The sequence below is a fragment of the Oncorhynchus masou genome, chromosome 28 (genome assembly GCF_036934945.1).
Source record: "Oncorhynchus masou masou isolate Uvic2021 chromosome 28, UVic_Omas_1.1, whole genome shotgun sequence".
Lineage (NCBI taxonomy): Eukaryota > Metazoa > Chordata > Actinopteri > Salmoniformes > Salmonidae > Oncorhynchus > Oncorhynchus masou.
Window position 1 is genome coordinate 49439225 of NC_088239.1, and position 20159 is coordinate 49459383.

A 20159-nucleotide genomic window follows, 5' to 3' on the forward strand; every position below is an offset into this window, starting at 1 on the left:
GAACATTTCTGGATCTTTTATTTCAGCTCATGAAACATGGGAGCAGCACTTCACTTGTCACGTAAATGTTTTTGTTCAGTGTAGTTTCATGACCTGGCACCATAAGGTGCATAGACAGTCATTTCAGATGTAGAAGTAAAGCCACAGAAAGTAGCCCACATACAGTTCACATGGCAGAATTCACAACACAATAAAGATTTAGACATCGCTCCCTTCTGCATATTAATCTTACACAATGTGTGATTCATAACTAAAACCATCCCTCTTAACTCCTGGGCATTTTCCAAATGACCCCTTGATGAACACTGGAAGCAAATATTTTAGTATTTTGCAGTTTCAGGTCAAGGCACTGTTTTGTCAAAGTTGAGGTGAAGACCCTCGAGGCCCTGACCTGTTGAGCAATACAATGCTTTCGGGTTTTGATCTTAGTGCATTTGATTTTTAATGTTCTACCCCCACTCCCCAACACAATCAGTGTTTGAAGCCAAGCAGCTCAAAAGACCTAGAAAAATATATAAAATCAGCCAAATGGAATAGATTTTTTTGTAAATCAGAATTTGTCCACCAACACAGCAACATTTTTTCCAATAGTAATTGGCACGGTCTGAAAAACGGCCAAAATGTAAATATAAAATAAACTAATGATGGCAGCACATCCAGTTATTATAACACAACATTCCGTAAGAAATGGTGTGTCACGTGGGCTCACTGTCTCTCAGTTTTGAATTATATAGCAATGGGTGGAGAGGATTGATTTGGGTAGTGTTTGGCAACGATAAATGCCCAAGGCAAAGTCAGAAACTCACAGCTGCCTATATGGTCTCTTATGCAAACTCAAAACTTGTGAAACTAACAATCCATAATGGAGCAAGGCTGCTGCAAGTAATTGTATTGTGGAAAAAAAGTTGCAAATACTGCATAATTACACTCATTTCCGATGGCCCGATAAGCTTGTAAAGATATTGGATAAATCAAATTGAGACAAAAAAGCTAAATAAACCCCAAATGTAACTAATACAGCCAACACCAATGCAAAAGTAAAGAACACATTTGTGAATATAACCTAAATATCATTCTGCCAAACTCCAAAAAGCTACAAGGGGAGGATGTGATAGTCTCATCAAGTTCACAGGTCCTAATAATGCATGAGACGAGCCTGTCCTCCCTGCTTCCTTCATAGATCACTGCTGTTGAGAGTCCACTGTGAGCTCAGTAAGGATGGTTTGGCCGGTCAGTTTTCAAGGAGAACAGTCCGGAGCTGGTCCTCCTCGTTCATGGTGATTGTTGCTATGGCACCGTCGTTGAACTCAAAAGAAGTTCCGCCGTCCACCACCATGCACGCGTCCCAGCACCGCGAGCGCACACACACCCTGAAGAGCAAAACCCAAAACATTTTAAAAAATTAAAATGGGATCTTGTACCCCACTGCAAGACAAGAAGAATGGGCAATGTGCCTTCAGAAAATATGCATAGTCCTCAACTTATTCTACATTTTGTGTTACAGCATGAATTCAAAATGGATTAAAATTATTTACATTTATTTGCAAATTATGGTGGAAAATAAGTATTTGGTCAATAACAACAGTTTCTCTCAATACTTTGTTATATACCCTTTGTTGGCAATGACAGAGGTCAAATGTTTCTGTAAGTCTTCCACACACTGTTGCTGATATTTTGGCCCATTCCTCCATGCAGATCTCCTCTAGGGCAGTGATGTTTTGGGGCTGTTGCTGGGCAACACGGACTTTCAACTCCTTCCAAAGATTTTCTATGGGTTGAGATCTGGAGACTGGCTAGGCCACTCCAGGACCTTGAAATGCTTCTTATGAAGCCACTCCTTTGTTGCCCGGACGGAGTGTTTGGGATCATTGTCATGCTGAAAGACCCAGCCATGTTTCATCTTCAATGCCCTTGCTGATGGTAGGCTTTGTTACTTTGGTCCCAGCTCTCTGCAGGTCATTCACTAGGTCCCCCTGTGTGGTTCTGGGATTTTTGCTCACCGTTCTTGTGATCATTTTGACCCCACGGGGTGAGATCTTGCGTGGAGCCCCAGATCGAGGGAAATTATCAGTGGTCTTGTAGGTCTTCCATTTCCTAATAATTGCTCCCACAGTTGATTTCTTCAAACCAAGCTGCTTTCCTATTGCAGATTCAGTGTTCCCAGCCTGGTGCAGGTCTACAATTTTGTTTCTGGTGTCCTTTGACAGCTCTTTGGTCTTGGCCATAGTGAAGTTTGGAGTGTGACTGACTGAGGTTGTGGACAGGTGTCTTTTGTACTGATAACAAGTTCAAACAGGTGCCATTAATACAGGTAATGAGTGGAGGACAGAGGAGCCTCTTAAAGAAGTTACAGGTCTGTGAGTGCCAGAAATATTGCTTGTTTGTAGGTGACCAAATACGTATTTTCCACCATAATTTGCAAATAAATTCATTAAAAATCCTACAATGTGATTTTCTGGATTTTTTCCCTCATTTTGTCTGTCATAGTTGAAGTGTACCTATGATGAAAATTACAGACCTCTCATCTTTTTAAGTGAGAGAACTTGCACAATTGGTGGCTGACTAAATACTTTTTGCCCCACTGTACATACTAGAAGTATTTACCACCCCCCCGAGTCAATACATGTTAGAATCACCTTCGGCAGCGATTACAGCTGGGAGTCTTTATGGGTAAGTCAGTGTTCCACACCTGGATTGTACGTCATTTGCACATTATTATATTTTTAATTCTTAAAGCTCTGTCAAGTTGCTTGTTGATCATTACTACAGCCCTTTAAGTCTTGCCATAGATTCAAACCGATTTAAAAGTCAAAACTGTAACTACGCCATTCAGGAACATTCAATGTCATCTGGGTAAGAAACTCCAGTGTACAGTCGTGGCCAAAAGTTTTGAGAATGACAAATATTAATTTCCAAAGTTGGCCGTTTGTGTCTAGATACTTTTGTCAGATGTTACTATGGAATACTGAAGTATAATTACAAGCATTTCATAAGTGCCAAAGGCTTTTATTGACAATTACATGAAGTTGATGCAAAGAGTCAATATTTGTTCCTGGATGGTTGGGAGAAGTTGCTCTCGAAGGATGTGTTGGTACCATTCTTTATTCATGGCTGTGTTCTTAGGCAAAATTGTGAGTGAGCCCGCTCCCTTAGCTGAGAAGAAACCCCTCACATTAATGGTCTCAGGATGCTTTACTGTTGGCATGACACAGGACTGATAGTAGCGCTCACTTTGTCTTCTCCGGACAAGCTTTTTTTCGGATGCCCCAAACAATCAGAAAAGGGGATTCATCAGTGAAAATGACTTTACCCCAGTCCTCAGCAGTCCAATCCCTGTACCTTTTGCAGAATATCAGTCTGTCCCTGATGTTTTTCCTGGAGAAAAGTGGCTTCTTTGCTGCCCTTCTTGACACCAGGTCATCCTCCAAAATTCTTCACCTCACTGTGAGTGCAGATACACTCACACCCATTCCTGAGCAAGCTCTGTACTGGTGGTGCCCCGATCCCGCAGCGGAATCAACTTTAGGAGACGGTCCTGGCACTTGCTGGACTTTCTTGGGCGCCCTGAAGCCTTCTTCAAAACAATTGAACCGCTCTCCTTGAAGTTCTTGATGATCCGATAAATGGTTGTTTTAGGTACAATCTTACTGGCAGCAATATCCTTGCCTGTGAAGACCTTTTTGTGCAAAGCAATGATGACAGCACATGTTTCCTTGCAGGTAACCATGGTTGACAGAGGAAGAACAATGATTCCAAGCACCACCCTCCTTTTGAAGCTTTCAGTCTGTTATTCAAGCTCAATCAGCATGACAGAGTGATCTCCAGCCTTGTCCTCGTCAACACTCACACCCATGTTAATCTTGATACTCCCCATCCCGGATCCGGGATCGTGAATAAAGCCTCAGGCTCATTAGCATAACGCAACATTAACGATTTCTGAAAATCGCAAATAAAATGAAAATAATGCGCCTACTCTCAAGCTTAGCCTTAACAACACTGTCATCTCAGATTTTCAAAATATGCTTTTGAACCATAGCAAATCACTAATTTGTGTAAGAGTATGCTAAGCTAGCTTAGCATTTTGAGTAGCATTTAGCACGCAACATTTTCACAAAAACCAGATAACCAAATAAATAAAATCATTTACCTTTGAAGAGCTTCGGATGTTTTCAATGAGGAGACTCTCAGTTACATAGCAAATGTTCAGTTTTTCCTGAAAGAATCTTTGTGTAGGAGAAATCGCTCCGTTTTGTACATCACATTTGGCTACCGAAACTAACCGAAAATTCAGTCACCAAAACGTCAAACTTTTTCCGAATTAACTCCATAATATCGACCGAAACATGGCAAACGTAGTTTAGAATCAATCCTCAAGGTGTTTTTTCACATATCTCTTCATTGATATGCAGTTCGTGGAAGCCTGCTTTCCCCTCAGAATCGCATGGAAAAATACCAGCAGCTGAAAAAGACGCACCAATTTCGACGGACGACACCGGGCGGACACCTGGAAAATGTAGTCTCTTATGGTCAATCTTCCAATGATATGCCTACAAATACGTCACAATGCTGCAGACACCTTGGGGAAACGACAGAAAGGGCAGGCTCATTCCTCTCGCATTCACAGCCATATAAGGAGACAATGGAAAACGGAGCCTCAAAAATCCTGCTGGTTTCCTGGTTGCCGTTTCATCTTGGTTTTGCCTGTAGCTCCCGTTCTAGGGCACCCACAGACAATATCTTTGCAGTTCTAGAAAATTCAGAGTGTTTTCTTTCCAAAGCTATCAATTATATGCATAGTCGAGCATCTTTTTGTGACACAATATCTTGTTTAAAACAGGAACGTTTTTCATCCAAAAATGAAATTGCGCCCCCAGAGTTTCAAGAGGTTAACGAGAGAATCACTGACATGATGTCAGCTGGTCCTTTTGTGGCAGGGATGAAATGCAGTGGAAATTTTGGGGGGGGATTCAGTTCATTTGCTTGGCAAAGAGGGACTTTGCAATTAATTGCAATTCATCTGATCACTCTTCATAACATTCTGGAATATATGCCATCATACAAACTGAGGCAGCAGACATTGTGAAAATTAATATTTGTGTCATTCTCAAAACTGTTGGCCACGACTGTATATTTGGCCTTGTGTTTTAGGTTAATGTCCTGCTAAAAAAAGGCAAATTTGTCTCCCAGTCTGTATTTCGGACAAAGTTAATTTCTTTGCCACATTTTTTTGAAGTTTTACTTAAGCTCCTTGTTACAAACAGGATGCATGTTTTGGAATATTTGTATTCGGTACAGGCTTCCTTCTTTTCACTCTGTCATTTAGGTTAGTATTGTGGAGTAATAACGTTGTTATCCATCCTCAGTTTTGTCCTACCACAGCCATTAAACTCTAACTGTTTTAAAGTCACCATTGGTCCCATGTTGAAATCACCGAGCGGTTTCCTTCCTCTCCGACAACTGAGTTAGGAAAAACGTGTGTCTTTGTAGTGACTGGGTGTATTGATACTGCATCCAAAGTGTAATTAATAACTTAAAGATAAATGGTATGTGTGGGGTACAGAGATGAGGTGGTCATTCTAAACACTATTACTGCACACAGTGTCCATGCAACTTATTATGTGACTTGTTAAGAAACTTATTTAGGCTTGCCATAACAAAAGTTGTTGAATACTTACTGAAAACAGTTAAACTTTTCATTTTTAATTCATTATTAAAAAGTAAAAACAGTGTAGGCCAGTGACACAAAATCTCCCATTTTAAATTCAGGCTGTAACAACAAAATGTGGAAAAGTCAAGGGGTGTGAATACTAAGGCACTGTAGATAAACTGACCTGTTGGCAAAGCCTCTTTGGCGACTGCTGGAGAATACTCTGTTGACTATTGGCTCTCTGATGCTGAAGATCATTCTGCCTTCCTCCGGACCAAACACCAGAGACTTGTTGTATTCATCAGTCACTGACAAAAGAAAGACATTGTGCAATTCATGTATACACATTTTCCTTGAGCATTCACCCATCCACACATTCAGCTGTACATCTTTTGGAACTCACCCTTTTCAATCAATTCCTGACTCAGTGGAATATCAAGACCCATTTGTGCCTTTCCTGGGAAGACAGAGGACTCAATCACTGTCATGACATTATCAGTGTAGTAAACAGGTTCTCCCCAAATCATTGATTGTCACAAATTTCCAGCTGTAATTCCATTTACACACAGATTTACGAAAACACAAATCCACATGATTATTGGTGTTCATAAAGAAAGGTTGGAGTCCACATACCTATTCTTAAGACCTCTCCCACAGCCTGTTCAACCAGTTTGTTAATATTGTAAGACCTGTGAAAACACACCAGAACGAGTCTCATAAAACAAACATTCTACTAAATGCTGTGCTGTCAGTTAAATCATCATTTTTCCTGATTGAGATTTTTTTTTTTAAACTACCATATACAAGTAGCAGCATTCAAAGTGGACTTCCAGGACCACTAATTGGCAAACACCAACATAGGTTTAAAAAAAAAAAAAAAAAAGTGTTGGAGCTTAGTGTACCAGGCTTTAGATCCAGTCCCAGTGCAGATGCTAAGGCCAGAGCTCTTCTGCTTCTCCCACGGTCCATCGTCCACAGAGATCTCATAGTAGGAAGCCCTATGGAGCGAGAGGGTGAGATGAGGTTTGAAGGATTTATACTTCACCCTGTGAGTGACGGATAGAGATCCACCAATGAGTGCATGGAGAAATGGGTGGGGGTGGTAGTATTTTTATTTTATATTTAAGTAGGCAAATCAGTTAAGAACAAATTCTTATTTACAATGGCGGCCTACCAAGTAGTGCTGAGGAGGGTTAATGAAGGGGGAAACATACAGAGATAAGCAGCAAAACATGCATTCATGTTGGGGGGGGGGGGGTCAAGATGTCATCAAACCAAACTATGGCAAGGGTACCTGGAGGAGAGAGATTCCCCAATGAAGATCTCATTCAGTCCTCTGACAGGGAGTAGGTAGGGCTTGGATAAGCTGCAAGCCTCACCTGTATCAAATAAACAGCTGAATGAAGAGGAACTGGTAGAAAATAGCTTTTTGACAAATCAGATGAAAATAATTGTGTGAATTAATACCAGAACAAAAACGACAGACCAGAAGACATGTTAATCATTCAAGACAATGCCCCCTCCATTCAATAAGTCTTTGATTATTCCCCAAGGGCCCAGACAGACAGACAAAGAGACTGAGCCAGGTACACATAGGAGGCCGAGGGGCCGTACTGCTCTGGGCCTCCATGAGGGTGATGCGGTGGGCCTGGTTGTGTTGCTCCAGACTGAGCTGCTGTTCATGTAGGTCCACTGGGGTGGGGTTGATCCCTGTGCCCTCCAGGTGTAGACGGATCCTCTGCCGCCACTGCCACCTGCAGGACGTATAGGGGGAGGGGTTGAGAGGGAATGGGAAGGAAATTAATAACTGGAGTTAAGTAGTAGTGTGTTGTAGGCAGGGAGAGGAACATATGGAGAAAGAAAGGGGGGGGGGGTGCCATGATATTATTAGGCATTACTGTTCCTGGAATCAGAAACTCATGTCTTACAGTTCAGCAACAGGAACACTAGAGGGCAGTGGAGTAAGACCAGGAATGCTGAAAAGAACTGGGGAAGTGTGGCAAAAAGATCAGAGTATTCTTCACGAGTAAACATAGCTTTCCTAACAGCAGTATTCTTGCCAGGGCGGTGAAAGGGAATCACCCACCTGAACTGACCACGGCGGAGTTTTTGTAGTGCCTCAGGGAAGGCATGTGTGTAACGCACAGGCAGGCACAGGTGTCCCTCTGACCTTCATGTAAAGCAAAAAAGACCGCTTTAATAGGAGCACTTTTAAAGCAACCCCCCCCCCCTAACTCCATTTAACAAAATGTTGAAATTCACCACAGGGAATTCCCCAAACCACCACTTTATTTTCATTAACCCCTTTTGCTGTGAGTTGTTACCTTTCAGGGTCTGTGTTAACCCCAAGAACGGGTTGGTCTTTATTGAAAACCTTACTGGCGACAAGTAGCATAGTTCCATCCCCTAACAAAAAGAACAGGAGGAGGTCAGAGCTAATGATAGCAAGGTTTCTGGGTGAAATAGGCCTATTCATGGGTTGAGCTGACCCTTTGTATTCTCTGAGCACGGCCTTACAAAAACAATCCAAATTCAATTGTACCACTGTGGGAAGTGACCAAATTATCAGCTACTTTTCTCAAATTCTTACAAAAGAAAACGTACCCCCTGCAGAGATAATAGCATCTGCCCATCGCACTGTTTCTTCATCATATTGCCCTCTCTTCACCACACGCACCTCCATCCCCTCTTTCCTAGAGGGAACAGAAAATACACAAAGGTTATGGTTGTGGTCACATTACAACTTCATGACTGCTTGTATACAGTAAATCACAACAATATCCTTGAATAGAATCTCATCATCTTACTGTAGACTCTCCACAATGTGTTCCACATTACGGGTATGGATGTTGTGTCTCTCCAGCAGCCCAAGGTAACTGGAGCCCTTCAATGCAAGCTGTAACAAGCACAAAAACTCAGATCATCACCATTTTAAACCACAGCAAAGACATTTCAATCAGGCTCTGGTGAGGATTATTATACAACTCATAACATTGAGAAAGGAATCGGACATCCTGCAATATAAATATATGTCCATCACCAGCAAAGATCTATGGGATCACCAAGTCTCTGTCTGAACTGAAAGGAAAACTAGCATGTGCCGATGCCTAGTTGTTCAGGGGGTGTTTTACTGTCAAGGATGAACACATTTTAAAAATAAGTGAGTTTGAGAGCAAGTACTAGTGGTGGAAAAATGACCCAATTGTCAATATTGAGGAAAAGTAAAGATACCTTAATTAACAGAAAATTACTCCAGTAAACATCACCCAGAAAAATAATACTTGAGTAAGAGTCTAAAAGACATTTGTTTTAAATATACTTAAGTATCAATAGTAAATGTATTGCAAAACTATACTTAAGTGTCAAAAGTATAAATAATACAACATTCCTTATATTAAGTAAACAATGTAGGCTAGCCAGGGGTATGTGTGTTTAGTGTATCCGCCACTTCAGAAGCAGTAGGGATGTTCTGTTGATAAGTGCGTGAATCGGACCATTATCCAGTCCTACTAAGCATTCAAAATGTAAAGGGTGTAAGGGGAAATGTATGGGGTAAAACGTAGATCATTTCCTTTAGGAATGTAGCTAAGTAAAAGTTGTCAAAAATATAAATAGGAAAGTACAAATACCCACCAAAACAACTCAAGTAGTACTTTCAAGAATTTTTACACCACTGGCAAGTACCATACTTTCCCCCCCCCCCCATTCCCTTACCAGCTGTTTTAAGTCCTCTTCTGAGAGCTCTGAAAAGCGATATCTTTGCTGCTCGAATTCATATCTTGTCATCTTTGTCACCACAGCAACTTTCGCAGGGTTGAAACCACTTTCAGCCTGTGATGCAATATTTCGTATCCCCATCTGGATGTGAAGGAGGCGACCTGAGCTCCTATTTAAAATAGTGACAGCTCGATTCCCAAGGCACAAACAGTTTATAAAGGCTCGGTAAGTCATTATTGTAAATGGTATTTTAAAAATATTTTAAAAGACAATCAAAAGTTATTCGTTGTTGGTCCCCTTTAATGTGGTCGTTGGTCAACTCGGTGGGAATCCAATGTCGGTAATGTAAGCTTGAGCTTCCTCCCAGCTGTTTGACTTGGGTCCATTCATTCATACACACTAAACTCGTTGAATCCAGATGCTGCGAGACCACTCTCACCTAGCGTAGTTCTGAATTGACAAAGCACGCCCTGGCAAGCTTAGCAAGTCAGCTACTTTAGAAGCTTAAAAACAAATCTTATCTATAGTCAGCGCTCTGTTTAACTTTCACAAGCAAGGCAGCTAGCGACTTTTGTTTTGGCTAACTCCAGTAACCTTTGCCAGATAACTATGTAATGGGGGCAAAGAAGGTCACGCGCACTCTGATCCGGCTCGATAGAGCGGTCTAGCTGACGATAGCTAGCCTCCAATCGGTCAAATCTCAAAGTAAACCAGTCCTGAGCAAGCACAACACACCACACAGGTCAGTTCAAAACACATTGTTAGCTAGCTAACCTGCCTCAAACTAAGTTCCTTGCTAACGACCCTCTCTACATGTACCTTTCACTTTTTTTTGTATCCTGCAAACATCAGTTTGATCATACTTATTTATTCTAAGCAGCTCCAAGAAACTAAACACATGCATGTAGCTATTTGAGACTCAGATGACTTGTAGAACAGTACCCAGTTCCTACGACACCATCTTTGAAGCACGTAACGCACGCACGTTTGCTGAACGCGCTCGCAGGCATATTTTGTTACGTACATCAACGTGCTTTTCATGGGTGGAGCCGGAGCATTGTTCTCTAAATTGAGTGGTATTTCTTATTATACCTCATTGCCAGTGCTTTCTGTCCTATTTTGTTCAACATTATGATTAACTATGTGTTTTCGTATGTAGGTAGGGGTATTGGAGCTTCGCTATATGCTGATGGTGGCGCTATTAAGAGGGTGGAATGAAACTCGTGATCAAATCTATTCAACAAGCTATAGTGGATGTTGAAATTTTTTTATTTTTTTATTTCACCTTTATTTAACCAGGTAGGCTAGTTGAGAACAAGTTCTCATTTGCAACTGCGACCTGGCCAAGATAAAGCATAGCAGTGTGAACAGACAACAGAGTTACACATGGAGTAAACAATTAACAAGTCAATAACACAGTAGAAAAAAGGGGAGTCTATATACAATGTGTGCAAAAGGCATGAGGAGGTAGGTGAATAATTACAATATTGCAGATTAACACTGGAGTGATAAATGATCAGATGATCATGTACAGGTAGAGATATTGGTGTGCAAAAGAGCAGAAAAGTAAATAAATAAAAACTGTGGGGATGAGGTAGGTGAAAATGGGTGGGCTATTTACCAATAGATTATGTACAGCTGCAGCGATCGGTTAGCTGCTCAGATAGCTGATGTTTGAAGTTGGTGAGGGAGATAAAAGTCTCCAACTTCAGCGATTTTTGCAATTCGTTCCAGTCACAGGCAGCAGAGTACTGGAACGAAAGGCGACCGAATGAGGTGTTGGCTTTAGGGATGATCAGTGAGATACACCTGCTGGAGCGCGTGCTACGGATGGGTGTTGCCATCGTGACCAGTGAGCTGAGATAAGGCGGAGCTTTACCTAGCATGGCCTTGTAGATGACCTGGAGCCAGTGGGTCTTGCGACGAATATGTAGCGAGGGCCAGCCGACTAGAGCATACAAGTCACAGTGGTGGGTAGTATAAGGTGCTTTAGTGACAAAACGGATGGCACTGCGGTAAACTGCATCCAGTTTGCTGAGAAGAGTGTTGGAAGCAATTTTGTAGATGACATCGCCGAAGTCGAGGATCGGTAGGATAGTCAGTTTTACTAGGGTAAGCTTGGCAGCGTGAGTGAAGGAGGCTTTGTTACGGAATAGAAAGCCGACTCTTGATTTGATTTTCGATTGGAGATGTTTGATATGGGTCTGGAAGGAGAGTTTGCAGTCTAGCCAGACACCAAGGTACTTATAGGTGTCCACATATTCAAGGTCGGAACCATCCAGTGTGGTGATGCTAGTCGGGCATGCGGGTGCAGGCAGCGATCGGTTGAAAAGCATGCATTTGGTTTTACTAGCGTTTAAGAGCAGTTGGAGGCCATGGAAGGAGTGTTGTATGGCATTGAAGCTCGTTTGGAGGTTAGATAGCACAGTGTCCAATGACGGGCCGAAAGTATATAGAATGGTGTCATCTGCGTAGAGGTGGATCAGGGAATCGCCCGCAGCAAGAGCAACATCATTGATATATACAGAGAAAAGAGTCGGCCTGAGAATTGAACCCTGTGGCACCCCCATAGAGACTGCCAGAGGACTGGACAGCATGCCCTCCGATTTGACACACTGAACTCTGTCTGCAAAGTAATTGGTGAACCAGGCAAGATGGTCGATTGTCTCGGGGGGTTAAGTTGTCAGTGGCGAAGTATTGTATGTTCTTCTCGAAGAACAAAGTCGCCGATAATATACAGTTGTTTCTGTATGGGGAGGGTTTCTAAGCACCAACATTTGGGTCTATGGTTCAATGAGCAATATACAGTTGCAAGAAAAACTGTCTGAACCCTTTGGAAATACCTGGATTTCTACATAAATTGGTCATCAAATCTGATCTTCATGTAAATCACAACAATAGACAAACAGTGTGCTTAAACAAATAACACACATTTTTGCATTTTTTTCTTGTCTATAATGAATGCATCATGTAAACATTCATATTGTAGGTTGGAAAAAGTATGTGAAATCCTAGGCTAATGACTTCTCCAAAACCTAATTGGAGTCAGGAGTCAACTAACCGGGAGTCCAATCAATGAGATGAGATTGGAGATGTTGGTTAGAGCTGCTTTGCACTATAAAAACACTCACAAAATTGGAGTTTGCTATTCACAAAACGCATTGCCTGATGTGAACCATGCCTCGAACAAAAGAGTTCTCAGAAGACCTAAGATTAAGAACTGTTGACTTGCAATAAAGCTGGAAAGGGTTACAAAAGTATCTCCAAAAGCCTTGATGTTCATCAGTCCACAGTAAGACAAATTGTCTATAAATGGGGAAATGCTCAATGAGTTTAAGAAGAACCCTGTGGTGTCATCTAAAGGCTTACAGAAATCTCTGGAACATGCTAACATCAGCTACGCTGAACTAGCAGTAATATATGGTTTGTACAAGCAGGCGACACTTGGCAACATCAACACGGAGCGTCCTGGACTATTTGACTTCCAAGGAAAATCTAAATGGGATGGTTGGAAAGCACAGGAAGGAAAGTCCAAAGAAGATACCATAAAAGAATATATTGCCTTTGTGGAAGAAATGAAAGCAAAGTATCCAATGTAGAGGTTCTTTAGGACATTCGTGCACTTCTTTTTTTTAGAACCATTTTAGATACTGTTGTGAAGAAGTTTAAAGCCGGATTTGGATACAAAAAGATTTCCCAAGCTTTAAACATCCCAAGGAGCACTGTGCAAGCGATAATATTGAAATGGAAGGAGTATCAGACCACTGCAAATCTACCAAGACCTGGCCGACCCTCTAAACGTTCAGCTCATACAAGGAGAAGACTGATCAGAGATGCAGCCAAGAGGCCCATGATCACTCTGGATGAACTGCCGAGATCTACAGATGAGGTGGGAGACTGTCCATAGGACAACAATCAGTTGTATATTGCACAAATATGGCCTTTATGGAATAGTGGCAAGAAGAAAGCCATTTCTTAAAGATATCCATAAAAAGTGTCATTTAAAGTTTGCCACAAGCCACCTGGGAGACACACCAAACATGTGGAAGAAGGTGCTCTGGTCAGATGAAACCAAAATTGAACTTTTTGGCAACAATGCAAAACATTATGTTTGGCGTAAAAGCAACACAGCTCATCACCCTGAACACACCATCCCCACTGTCAATCATGGTGGTGGCAGCATCATGGTTTGGGCCTGCTTTTCTTCAGCAGGGACAGGGAAGATGGTTCAAATTGATGGGAAGATGGATGGAGCCAAATACAGGACCATTCTGGAAGAAAACCTGATGGAGTCTGCAAAAGACCTGAGACTGGGACGGAGATTTGTCTTCCAACAAGACAATGATCCAAAACATAAAGCAAAATCTACAATGGAATGGCTCAAAAATAAACATATCCAGGTGTTAGAATGGCCAAGTTAAAGTCCAGACCTGAATCCAATCGAGAATCTGTGGAAAGAACTGAAAACTGCTGTTCACAAATGCTCTCCATCCAACCTCACTGAGCTCGAGCTGTTTTGCAAGGAGGAATGGGAAAAAATTTCAGTCTCTCGATGTGCAAAACTGATAGAGACATACCCCAAGCGACTTACAGCTGTAATCGCAGCAAAAGGTGGTGCTACAAAGTATTAACTTAAGGGGGCTGAATCATTTTGCACTCCCAATTTTTCAGTTTTTGATTTGTTAAAAAAGTTTGAAATATCCAATAAATGTCGTTCCACTTCATGATTGTGTCCCACTTGTTGTTGACTCTTCACAAAAAAATACAGTTTTATATCTTCATGTTTGAAGCCTGAAATGTGGCAAAAGGTCGCAAAGTTCAAGGGGGCCGAATACTTTCGCAAGGCACTGTATATATAATATATAATGGTGTGTATGGACAGTATATGAATAGAAATGGTTAGTACAGCAATACTTATATGGTGAGCCATGACTAGAATACAGTATATACATATAAAGTGGGTAAAATTATCTGATCAGTACGTAAACATTATTAAAGTGACCAGTGTTCAATGACGATATGTACATAGGGCAGCAAATACAATTTTATTCATCACATGCTTTGTAAACAGCAGGTGTAGACTAACAGTGAAATGTTTACTTATGGGCTGTTCCCAACAATGCTGAGAGAAAATAGAGAAATCATTTTAAAAAGTAATAACACGTACACAATGAGTTTACATTATATATATATATATATACACTTTTATTTAACTAGGCAAGTCAGTTAAGAAAAAAATTCTTATTTACAATGACAGCATACAGGGGAACAGTGGGTTAATTACGTTGTTCAGGGGCAGAACAACAGATTTTTAACTTGTCAGCTCCAGGATTCGATCTTGCAACCTTTCGGTTACTAGTCCAACACTTTTACCATTAGGCTACCTGCCTCCCCGATAACTTGGCTATATACACGGGGTACCAGTACCCGTTCAAAAACTACAGAATAAAGTGACTAAGCATAATTAACAGTAGCAGCAGCGTATGTAATGAATCAAAAAAAGTTAGTGCAATGAGGGTCAATGCAGATAGTTAAGTTAACCAAATAGCTACCCGGACAAACTATTTAGCAGTCTTATGGCTTGGGGTTAGAAGGTGTTCAGGGTCCTGTTAGTTCCAGACTTTGTGCATCAGTATCGCTTGCCATGCGGTAGCAGAGAGAACAGTCTATGACTTGGGTGGCTAGTCTTTGACAATTTTTAGGGCCTTCCTCTGACACGGCCTGACTCTAAGGTTCAGGGCAGAGTACTGGGCGGAGGCCAGCTAGTGGTGACTGTTTAACAGGCTGATGGCCTGGAGATAGCTGTTAAATCAGTCACTCGGTCCCAGCTTTGATGCACTTATACTGGCTCTGCCTTTTAGATGGTAGCGGGGATAACAGGCCCTGGCTCGGGTGGCTGAGGGCCTTGATGATCTTCTTGGCCTTTCTGTGACACCGGGTGCTGTAGATGTCCTGAAGGGCAGGCCCCTGGTGATGCATTGGGAAGACCACAGCACCCTCTGGAGGGCCCTGCGGCTGCGGACAGTGCAATTGTCGTACCCGGAGGTGATACAGCCTGCCAGCATGCTGTCAATGGTGCATCTGTAGAAGTTTGTGAGGGTCCAGAGGTTGAAGAGGTGCTGTTGCGCCTCCTTCACCACACTGTCTGTGTGAAGGGACCATTTCAGGTCGTCAGGGACGTGCAAGCCGAGGAACTTGACGCTTTTGACCCTCTCCTCTGCAACCCCGTCGATTTGGATGGGGCTGTGCTCTCTCTTTCTCCTGTAGTCCACGATCAGCTCCTTCGTTTTGTTGACATTGTGGGAGAGGTTATTTTCCTGGCACCACTTCGCCAGGGCTCTCACCTCCTCCCTGTAGGCTTTCTTGTTGTTGTTGGTAACTGTAGTCTCCAAAAAACTTGATGATCGAGTCGGAGACGTGCGTGGACACGCAGTCATGGGAGAATAGGGAGTGAAGGTGGGGGCTGAGCACATGTTAGCCTAGGCAGCCGATAGTGGGTTCTGGAGCTGCACATTGTCTGGGATTTTATGTGCATTCCCGGTAATACACTTGTGTCCCATGTGGACCGGCTCGTACGTAAAGCATCCTCCATTCAGGCTGCAAGGGCATCATTTTCCTCCGTAACTAGCTTTAATGGCTAGTGCTGAAAAAAAGGGGAAAATGTGTACTGTCTTAATAAAACATCCACCATCACCATTTTCCGTAGTGATGGGAAACAGAGACTTTCTGAAGGCTTCAGAGCTTTAACCAAATTGTGCCAAAAAACGGTTCATTACTCAGTTTCATTATTGGTGACATCTGCTGGTCAGCAATAAATAGCAGCATGTGAAATATCAGACATTTTTTCTCCATTGTTTTCATCAAATCTCTGTGGTGCAGCTTACATTATGCTTCCCTTTTTTGCTCCGTTTACTCTTTTTCAAAAACTGAATATATGGCATTATTTAGGATGCTTAAGGCAGAAGCTTACACTATACTAAATAAAACAATTATTTGAACAAAAGTGCAGAAAGTGTGGTTTCACATAAAACAATTTTGAAAATAGTGTGCCTTCAACGGGATTCAACCTCATACTCTCATGTCCAATAGTGCGCAACTGCAGGCCGCAATTCCTGCATGTGGACATACCTGCAACTGCTGGAATGCCCCCCACCCTGCGCAACCCATTGGTTCCTGCATGAACTGTCCCTATCAAGCACGACATCTTCATATTTGTGTTACACTTTTGAATGTGGGTGAAAAGGGAAATAAAAGTATTATCTGAGTTTGGATAGTGTCCTTCCCTCCCGCCTGTCGAACACCTGCGCTCACCGTTGTTAACAGAACTGCGGGAGAACGGCGAGCTACTGTTGTCACCAGTCTCCTCTTCTTTTGTGGGTTTTTATCAGTGGTTGGCATCCAACATTATGATAAATTACTGCCACCTACTGTAGTGGAGTGTCCCTGCATACTGCCAATGTACTGGAGTCAGCTTAAAGATGGACCAATAGACGTATAAAGAGGGGTTCCTGCAGATGCAGGAATTCCTACATGCAGGAACGCCCCGAATTGCAGGTTGCAGTCGCATCCTTCTCCTCATGTCCCTGAATATTCCCTGGGGTGGCAGGGTAGCCTAGTGGTTAGAGCGTTGGACTAGTAACCGGAAGGTTGCAAGTTCAAACCCCTGAGCTGACAAGGTACAAATCTGTCTTTCTGCCCCTGAACAGGCAGTTAACCCACTGTTCCTAGGCTGTCATTGAAAATAAAAATTTGTTCTTAACTGACTTGCCTAGTTAAATAAAAAAAATCTAACGGTCAGGTGAAACTATATGTACAAAATACTTACTGGACACTGTACTTACCAATACAGTTGAGGTTGGTGTTTGCAACACACAGTTTGAATAAGCAAATGTAACATCACTCATTTTTAGACACCTTAGGATGGTGCACATGCATTCAGCCAAGGGTGTGCAACGTCAGAAAATCCCAAAATGGTGGTAAGCCTATACTTTATCACTCAGGATGTAACTTTCCAATGTTACTCTCGAGGCACATTCATGTTGCGAGAGCCATAGGAGGGGAACTTATTCTGAGAAGCAGTCAATGCACAACAATTCTTGATGCAATTGCGGGAAAACACTTTTGAAAGCAGTTTTGGCAAATGTGTTTTGAAAGCAAATGTTGTTTTTTACCTGTGCTACAAATGGCTATATTGGTCCGCTAATACAGGATTCGTAAAGGTCCAGTTCACTTTTGTGAAGATTTCTATTTTATTCAGATTTTTCAGAGGGTGCTGCAGCACCCCTACTTCCTGCGACTATGAGCCTATGTACATTTTATACCCACTATGCTTCATCAGTTGGGCAACAGGTGATCACACTAATAGCACATTTGATAATATAGACCATGCATATGCATGGTCCAATATGTTAAAATCATTTTTACATATATGTTATTGAGCCCATTTCTGAAGGTGGAAATTTGATTTTAGATTGTGTCCAGCATGATTTTATTTTCATAAATGTTGGCATAGAAAATCCTTTTCAAGAGTCACCAGAACTGAGCTTTTCAGTCCTCCAGAAAAATTATCCCAGGAAGGAACCCGGATCTCCTAAGCAAGAGGAATGGAATTGGTCAAACTCACAGTTTAATACATGAAGAAAATTATCCTCTTTACTTATATTACAGCATATTGGATGACTGTCATTCATATTCCATTCACCCAGCTCAATGTAACATCGACAGTTCTAGGCTACTACATGATACTCACATTTTCCCTATACCTATTATAAGGTTGCTACAACCTAGCCTATGAATTCAAGTTTACAATGTAGGTTCACAGGTCAGGAGAAATTTCAGTAATCAAGGTGACAGACGTTGACACATTCAATACTGCCATGCACACTCTTGCCTGCATCTAGCTGATCTAGGGTGTAATCATTAGTCCAGCAGTTGCAAACAAGAGGGTCTATTGGACAAATTCTGGTATGTTTTGTTTTTAAGAAGCATTTTTCAACAGAATCGGCAGAATGAATACACCCCTGAAAACACAGTTCACTTTCATAGCAGCCACATAGAAAAACATGATCCCTTTGGTTGTTGTATTCCTTCTCACATTTACGCTCACATTTAACCTTCATATCATAACTGCTACACACAGCTTACATCATTGTCACCATATTAACATCATAGCTGCTAGGGGTGTGTTCATAAATTCACTCATGAGTGCCAGAGTGTGCTCTTACATTCAGAGCGTTGTCACATTATCTGTTAGTAAATTCAAAGCGTTGTCAGCTTGTCTGTTCAAAAATCCAGAGCGTTCTGACCTCACAACAGCAGACAAGCACCCAAGCTAACTGGCTAGCTACTTCCAGATACAAATGAGAGAACACCATCAACATTTTACTTGCTCTAGCAGAGGTGGTTATGCTGTTTTAACAATGTTTAGACTGCAACCTTGCTGCTGGCAACAATTTAATTATAAATATTTTTCTTCTAACTCCGGTCACATTCAAGGGATGTTGCACGTTCGTGAATTCATCAGTTAACCTGCGCACTGGCACACTCAGGCAAGAGTGCTCTAAAATCAGAGTAGATAGCCAGAGTGAATTTACGAACGCAACCTATGTGTTATTAGTAAACCCATTAAATTCATGCAGTGTAGTATACAGTCAGAAGTATACAGTTTAGCAGTTGCCTGGTGGTAATAAATGAATAAAACCAAAAACTTACCTGGACTTGGAAGAGTTCGTGTTGGATAGCCATAACCAGCTAGCTAACATAGCAGCCCTCTCTGTGTCAGGTGTTTGACTAAGCTCAACTAGCTAGCTGCATTAGCTAGTTAAGGGGGGAAATTATGCCCTTGCAGTCTGAATGGAGGAGGCTTTATGTTCGAGCCGGTCCATGGGGTACCTCGTTGCCAAACTTCATAAATACTGCACCCTTAACTTCAAAACTCTGTTGTTAGTTATCCATCATGTAACAAAGAATTTATCTGGAAAGAAACTTGAAAATGAAATATTGTATTGTTGAATAGTCATGACTGGTTCGAGGCATCTGTCGTAAGACAACTGTGGTGAATGATATCATTGCAACTTAACTCAGATCCAAGTTCAGTTTTGAGATCCACTGGCGTCATTGGCGTAGGGTTTAAAACATTTTTAAAAAGGTACAATATTGTGTACATATATGGCTGTGTTGGGGAAATCAGTAGATATCTCATCGAACCAAGCGGGGCCAGGATGCCCATTGTCACAGTTCCAAGACCAGTCGGAAATGTTCAGCTGACCTTGACTATCGTATTTGTTGAGTAATGCGTAATTTAGGAATGTCACGAGTTAATTGACATGAGAAAATAGCAACTCTAAAGAGTGCAATGACTACAATGAATGGCCAAATTATTTCCGGACACAAAGTGTCCGCGAAGCTCCTCCTCCTCACCACTCTATAGTTTCTTTTCCTAAACTAATTTCCTTTGTCACCTGAAAAGGACTAGAAATTTGAGAGCAATATGAATGGAACCTCACCATTATTTTATAACAATACAGACAATACAAATTAGCACTACCAAAGTGGGTGCTCTGGTCAGAGGGTGCGCTCGCCCACACCTGTCCTGAGACGCCAGCAAGACCCCAGCCCAAAGGGATTTTCCATGGGCGTGAAGAATCAAGCCTCGCCCCGACACCCGGGCGAGCATGGAAGCGAGCGCACCCATAACTACCAGGATCAGCCGCTCATAGCATGAAACCAAACTACAAAACATCACCCCTGATTGCAGGACCTCAAACATTTATACTGTACATTTGCGTATATAATT

At 41.9% G+C, this 20159-nt stretch overlaps 3 protein-coding genes across 4 annotated transcripts; 1 reads left to right on the top strand and 2 right to left on the bottom strand.

Annotated features, from left to right (window-relative positions):
• Nucleotide 1: 1 nt before the first annotated feature.
• LOC135517788 (NAD kinase 2, mitochondrial-like) lies at nucleotides 2-10338 on the bottom strand. 2 transcript variants are annotated; one of them, XM_064942389.1, is made up of 12 exons: nucleotides 9362-10338; nucleotides 8455-8543; nucleotides 8252-8340; nucleotides 7972-8053; nucleotides 7734-7817; nucleotides 7262-7401; nucleotides 6942-7026; nucleotides 6550-6645; nucleotides 6281-6336; nucleotides 6051-6104; nucleotides 5832-5955; nucleotides 2-1370 (listed from the first exon to the last, which is right to left on the bottom strand). In XM_064942389.1, the coding sequence occupies exons 1-12, from the start codon at nucleotides 9596-9598 to the stop codon at nucleotides 1232-1234; spliced, it is 1275 nt and encodes a 424-aa protein (XP_064798461.1). In that variant the 5' UTR covers nucleotides 9599-10338; the 3' UTR covers nucleotides 2-1231. The 2 variants fall into 2 exon arrangements, with proteins under 2 accessions (XP_064798461.1, XP_064798459.1); XM_064942387.1 differs by having other exon boundaries at nucleotides 6550-6693.
• Nucleotides 10339-12684: 2346 nt separating this feature from the next.
• On the top strand, nucleotides 12685-12991 carry LOC135517008 (acyl-CoA-binding protein-like). Its single transcript, XM_064941047.1, has one exon. It carries the CDS (start codon nucleotides 12685-12687, stop codon nucleotides 12961-12963), a length of 279 nt encoding a protein of 92 aa, XP_064797119.1. The 3' UTR covers nucleotides 12964-12991.
• Nucleotides 12992-14546: 1555 nt separating this feature from the next.
• LOC135518610 (uncharacterized) lies at nucleotides 14547-16730 on the bottom strand. The gene is made up of 2 exons (XM_064943767.1): nucleotides 16676-16730; nucleotides 14547-16007 (listed from the first exon to the last, which is right to left on the bottom strand). The coding sequence occupies exon 2, from the start codon at nucleotides 15835-15837 to the stop codon at nucleotides 15175-15177; it is 663 nt and encodes a 220-aa protein (XP_064799839.1). The 5' UTR covers nucleotides 15838-16007; nucleotides 16676-16730; the 3' UTR covers nucleotides 14547-15174.
• Nucleotides 16731-20159: the final 3429 nt, after the last annotated feature.

Bases quoted from the DNA above. Each gene is read 5' to 3' on its own strand.
- LOC135518610 (XM_064943767.1), bottom strand. From the start codon at position 15,837: ATGTGCTCAGCCCCCACCTTCACTCCCTATTCTCCCATGACTGCGTGT.
- LOC135517788 (XM_064942387.1), bottom strand. From the start codon at position 9,598: ATGACTTACCGAGCCTTTATAAACTGTTTGTGCCTTGGGAATCGAGCT. The intron at 7,818-7,971 runs GTAACAACTCAC...CTTTACATGAAG, and splicing joins GTTAACACAGACCCTGAAAG to GTCAGAGGGACACCTGTGCC. The intron at 6,105-6,280 runs GTATGTGGACTC...CTGTCTTCCCAG, and splicing joins GGGAGAGGTCTTAAGAATAG to GAAAGGCACAAATGGGTCTT.
- LOC135517008 (XM_064941047.1), top strand. From the start codon at position 12,685: ATGCTCAATGAGTTTAAGAAGAACCCTGTGGTGTCATCTAAAGGCTTA.